The 6,130-nt window shown below is 50.0% G+C and overlaps 1 protein-coding gene across 1 annotated transcript in view; it reads left to right on the top strand.

Moving 5' to 3' along the window:
- Positions 1–4,644: 4,644 nt before the first annotated feature.
- Positions 4,645–6,130, top strand: part of syn2b (synapsin IIb) — a gene marked incomplete at its 5' end in the record, with an annotated part of 48,444 nt that continues 46,958 nt past the window's right edge. The window contains 1 exon segment of the mRNA XM_084460663.1: positions 4,645–4,997. Coding sequence (XP_084316789.1) covers positions 4,645–4,997 — 353 coding nt within the window.

Below are 6,130 nucleotides of genomic sequence, written 5' to 3'. Positions count from 1 at the left end.
GATGCGCTCTTTCTTCCTTGTTTTCGTTAAAAGACGCGCAGCAGCATTCTGAATGATCTGAAGTCTGTTGACAGATGTATTAGGAAGGCCAGAGAAGAGGGCATTACAATAGTCAAGTCTTTTGGAAATAAAAGCATGCATGTTTCTCTGTGTTTGCCTGGGGGAAAAATGGTCGCCTTTGCAATATTTCTGAGGTGATAGAAGGCGGTTTTAGTAATACTGTTGATGTGAGAGTTAAAATTCAAATCAGCATCTAAAAGCACGCCAATATTTTTTAATAATGAAGTGATGGTGAAATACTTATTAGGATGCATGAGCTGTGTGACCAATAAAGGCTTTCCTAGCTGGTAAGCGGTCTCTATTCTCGAATCGATCTAGTCTCTAATCTATCTATTGATTAAATGATCATAGTCCACAAAATGAAGGTAGTCTATTTTGAAGGTCCTTTTTTGAGCCACTTGGATGCGGTCGAAACACATGATATATTAATTTGGTGCATGTCTTCTGGGTCCGTCGGGTGTGACCGTTATTGGCTGTGTAAAACCTCGGTGCGTCCGTCCTCTGCCTGCACATAAACGACAAATACATTTCAAAGGGTCCTTTTGAACATTTATGAAGATGACTTTTGAATTCAACACAGGATTTCAAAGGGAGAAAACAGATGAAAAATATTCATGATGTCCACAAACCGCCATGTAGCTAATTTATAAAAGCAATTTTATTGAATTTATATAAAGCAAACAAGCATGAAAAGGGCTTTCCACACCAATAGGCCCTTCTCACTGAAGCTCATAATGTGTGAGCTATGGATCGACTCAGTTACCTGTGTTGATCGCTGAATAACAGGCAGATGAAAGGGAAGCCTTGGAAGCATTCAGCATGGCGGGCGAGAGGGTGTCAGTGTGGGGGTGGGTGGAGGAGGGCGGGGGGGGGGGTCAGTGTGGGGGTGGGAGGAGCAGGGCGGGGGGGGGGGGGGGGGGGTGTCAGTGTGGGGGTGGGAGGAGTAGGGGGGGGGGGCGTCAGTGTCGGTGTGGGGGTGGGCGGAGCTTGTCAGGTGGGGGCGGGAGCTGCTCCTGTCATCCTGGCATGTTTGTTTATCCTTGCCGCTCCACCAACATGGCTGCACGATGCAAAGCGGGTGTCAGCCCAAAATTAATTTACATGAAGGCCTACAAGAAAAACATGTAAAATTGAAAAATTAATAAAAAGCCCCACACCCACAATAGTAAGAAATATGTTTTCATGTCAACGTAATGTGATGTCGCAAGTGCTGTCCCATTCCTTTTTATACCAATTCGAGCCCTTGCAGCCTCTCACACTCAATCACTTTACCAGGTGACGTCAATAAGTCTGTGAGGGCTCAGGGCTTGAGGGTTTAGGGGGGACATTGGGACTGGGCCTTAGTCTTTGACACACACACACACACGCACACACACACACACACACACACGCACCTACCCACATACACACACGCGCACACACACACGCGCACACACACACTCACTCACTCTCCTCCGCAATCATTACTGCATAATTGAAATGATATTTCTCTAGACACACATACAGACTACAGTATCTGTCTCTCTATTTGTCTGTCTGTCTGTCTGTCTGTCTGTCTGTCTGTCTGTCTGTCTGTCTGTCTGTCTGTCTGTCTGTCTGTCTCTCTCTCTCTCACACACACACACACACACACACACACACACTCACACATGCTGTGCATGCATCCTGCCACACAGCGGCACACACGCTGACACACAGAAACAAACACACTCACGCACACACACAGACAAAATTATGCAAAGCCTTTGAGCACATTAGTAAATATACCCCGAGTGTGTAAGATTTGCAAAAACGATTCCTCGTGCATGTTTACATACGAGTGTATTCAAAGCCAGACAAACGCTTGATTCAGGCCCAGAATGCCCCACAGTAATGTTTATGTGCATGAATTATTGCGCACGTCACCCCGTCATGTACTCATCTAACCGCGGACAGCGCACTGTCTATTTTTACATTGTCATGAAAAATGTAGGGCATCATGAGCTTAGCATGTGAGCACGGCCGCTGTGCAGCAGTGACTCACAGACTACAGACTCCCCGTCTCCTCGTCTGATTGGCTGCTCTCCCTCTCCCCTCCCCTCGTCCCGCCTCCCCTGATGCTTGTCTGAGTATCCTGCGTATTATAAAGCTCTAGAGGAAGGTGAGAGTTTCATACACATCTATTTTCTTTGACCTTTTCCGGTGAAGCCATTTATGTAAGTGCATGTGATCGCCGGCACTGCAGAATGAAATCAAAAGGCAATATTTTCATCAAATTCAGAGCAGCACCTCACCAAATCCCATTTGATGCACTAGCTACCCAGGGACATAAATCTTAGTTGAGTCCCCCATCTTGCATCAGATGTCAGTCTGTTGTGACCGACGATGACAAATGTTCTGCGTTTTTCCTTCGGTTTGCTGCCGACTGTTAGCTAGCGCAGATATGCTCTTAATACACTGTGGGCCATCTGCTCCGAGCTCCTGGAGGTTTGGTGAATGCGATAAGAGGAGTGAACAGCAGGGAGACAGTCTCCTCCCAGAGCTGTTTGGGAGGTCGCCTCAGAGGTCAGACCGGGCTACATTAACGTTGCGGTCTGTGATGGCGGCCGGGAGAAGAGGAGAACGGACGGATCAAATCCACATTGCCTTTTGGATTACCTTAAAGTCGCACTGAGATGAAAAAAAGCATTCTGTCCCATTTTGGTTCACATAATTGGTCATAGTGTTCACCTATTCAACGATGTATGCCAAAAAAAATACAAAATTCTACTTTTGTTGTAATCTTATATCAAAGAATAGAATTTCTTACTTCCTGGAAAACAGTAGGTCACGTGCAATGACGACAACAGGTACCTTAGATTTTAGGCCAATAATCTCACAACATCCACCCATCAATCAACGCTATCCTTCTATCGAATCTGTCTGTTCTTAAAACCCGTCCACTTGTCAATGTACCAATCAAATTCCTCTAAACATTATGTCCCACCCTCATAGCTTGTTTGCGTCGGAAATACGCCAAACTACGGAAGTCAGATGATCTCAAACGTCCGTTTCAGTGCGACTTTAAGGTGAAGGTCCACTTTAGAGATAATCAATAACATACTCATACGCTGTCTACGTCTAGCCTGCTAGGTTTGGCTCTAAGCATGAAGAATACTCTACTCAGACTCGCCCATGATCACATCCTCTATGATTCGCCACAACCAGCAGTACAATAACTCAAGTAGTAAAAGACAAGCCGGCGTCGATGAGCAACCTGTTCCAACGGAGGTACAATCAGCTAAGAGGCTCCGGTTCACAACGAGAGTGAGGAGCCAATCAATGGAGTGTCTGTCTGCAGGATAGATAGTGCTATCCTAGCCCCCCGAGGAGGAGGAGCCTATAGCTTAGCTGAGCTCCACAAGAGTGCTATCCTAGCCCCACGAGGGGGAGGAGCCTATAGCTGAGCTCCACAAGAGTGCTATCCTAGCCCCCCAAGGAGGAGGAGGAGCCTATAGCTGAGCTCCACAAGGACAGTCGTGACATCACTGCCTGTCATTGCGCCTCCTATCTCGATCTCCTCTACTCTGCGGTCTGAGGCTGCGGTCTGAGTGTCCGTCCACCATTCTGACACCTGTTCACCCCCCTTCCCCGGCTTTAAGCACAACATTTGATTGGTGTGAGCATGAGCAAGCCGGAGTGTCAACCATATTCCTCATACCAGTCGTTTCTCTTTCAGATCTATGAGGTGATGCTTCAGAGAGAGAGAGAGAGAGAGAGAGAGAGAGAGAGAGAGAGAGAGAGAGAGAGAGAGAGAGAGAGAGAGAGAGAGAAGGAGAGATCCCATCCTCCTCACCACCCTCTCTGGTTAGTGAATGGAGGTCACCCTGAGAGGAGGGGGATGTAGCGGGGGGGTACCACTAGTGCATGAGAGAGGAGGGGTGTTTCCCTCCATCCAGAACGCCTCGCGCCCGCTCTCCGGAAACCCCTCGGCCGGCTGCATCATGACAGAGACGCGTCGCCTGTGAGGTAGGAGAGAGCCAGGGACAGGAGCGGGGGAGGGGCAGAGCCAGTGAGCACGCGTGTGTGCGTGTGAGAGAGGGTGTGTGAGAGAGAGTGTGAGAGAGAGAGAGAGAGAGGCGGAGCGGCGGAGTGAGAGAGAGCGTGAAAAAGAGGCAGGACGAAAGAGAGAGAGAGAGGAGGAGGAGGAGGAGGAGCCAGAGCATCTCTCGCTGGCATTCAGGCTACCGTAGCTGAGACGGACGGAGAGAGCTAGAGGCACGGCGTCACTACCTCACCCAGGGGAAGCATCGCACACGCGGCCACACACACACACACACACACACACACACACACACACACACACACTCTCTCCAGAGGAGACGCGAGTAAGGCTCGGGAGGAGGGACGCACGCCCTGCTTTGGAGAGCCGTCAGTTGAAGAGAGGACCCAGAGCTCGCGCCTCTCACCGCCGTCCGAACTCCGTCCCTTCGTCTGTGGACCCGACCCTGACCGGCAGGAGCCCCGTCACCCCCCCCCACACACACCCACCCCGGAACAGGACCCCTGACCAGGCCGCCGTCCAGTCTCCACGTCCAGCCCCAGGCCGCCGCCGCCGCCGCCGCCATGAACTTCCTCCGCCGCCGCCTGTCCGATAGCAGCTTCATCGCCAACCTCCCCAACGGCTACATGACGGACCTCCAGAGGCCCGACCCTCCGCCTCCCCCTCCGCCCGCCGCCCCCGCGTCCCCCGGCCCCCTGGCCCCGGCCCCCTCCGCGGGCCCTTCCCTCTCCCCGAGCCCGGAGCGCCGGCAGTCGACGAGCTCCGGCTTCTTCAGCTCCTTCACCAACGTGGTGAAGCAGACGGCGGCCTCCGCCGGGCTGGTGGAGCAGACCGCCGCCCCCGCCCCCGCCGCCGCCGCCACCGTGTCCAAGAGGTTCAAGGTCCTGCTGGTCATCGACGAGCCGCAGCATGAGTGGTGAGTGCCCCCTGATTGGACGGTCAGCGGTATCTTCCTCTCGGGGAGGAACGGTACCTGTGGCTTGGTTTGGATGGAGGAGGTCTTGGTTGGGTTAGGTTAGAGCGAGGTAGTGTATTTTTTTAGTATCACACATTAATTGAAGTGATGTAAATCAATGGTGACTGACTGATAAAATGTTTTCAATCCTATGGTGTTCTAGTGTATACATACTGTATTTACTGGTATGGTCATTTTAATACCGCTCTAAAAACAGTATTCGAAGCTAACTGCTGTAGCTAGAGTATATTTATCCAAACTCATGGAACACAGTATTAATTTCCTTCCCAGCATCCATCACCCCCCCCCCCCCCGCCCCCCCCAACAAACCCACCAATCTGCTCACTGCCACCATTTCAGCATCTTCAAAGGACTGCCATAATAATCAGATGCTTAACGTAAATGAATGGAATGAGTGCTTCGCTCTGTAATAATGTGATAGTACTACAGTGTCACCATATTGATAGAAGTGCATTGATTTGCTGTATCTGTGAGTTACATTCCCACTCATTCAGGTAGGAGGGGATTTAGAGTGAGTGTCAGCATTTCAGATTTCTATCATCACTGCCAGTGTTAAGTCCGGCTTGCTAAGTGCCAGCGCTCTGTGCCGTGGATGATAAGACCATCGAGAAGACCTGCGTGAATGTAGTGTGATGTTGATGATGATGATGATGATAATGATGATGATGGTGCTCTGGATTGAACTTGCCAGAGCATGCCAGATGGCCGGTATTTTGAGACTATTCACTTGGTTAAATCCAATGAGTGTAATAAGGAGAAATGTTTAAGCTTTTGACTCTGGTTATGGGAGTGGATTAAGATTGTGGACACCTTGGTGCATGACTCTGGCTGCCAGAATGGAAGTGCTGTTGTTGACGTTAAAGCCATGGATGGAGAAAAAAAACATGACTATTCATCCATGAACGCATGGAGTCATGTGACTGATGATGCAGCAAACCTCACATCAGCCCAAAAACAGACTTCAAAGAACCGTCCAGACAGTTGGCAAACAATTCCCGCGCTAAGAAAAGCATCATGAATATTTCATTTCCATTTCTTTTGGAGAAGCCGCACTGTTTCCAACATGGATACCG

The sequence above is a fragment of the Borostomias antarcticus genome (genome assembly GCF_949987555.1).
Source record: "Borostomias antarcticus genome assembly, chromosome: 33".
In the NCBI taxonomy this organism is placed as follows: domain Eukaryota; kingdom Metazoa; phylum Chordata; class Actinopteri; order Stomiiformes; family Stomiidae; genus Borostomias; species Borostomias antarcticus.
Note: the sequence above shows the minus strand (reverse complement) of the source record. Positions and strands in the feature narration are given on the sequence as shown.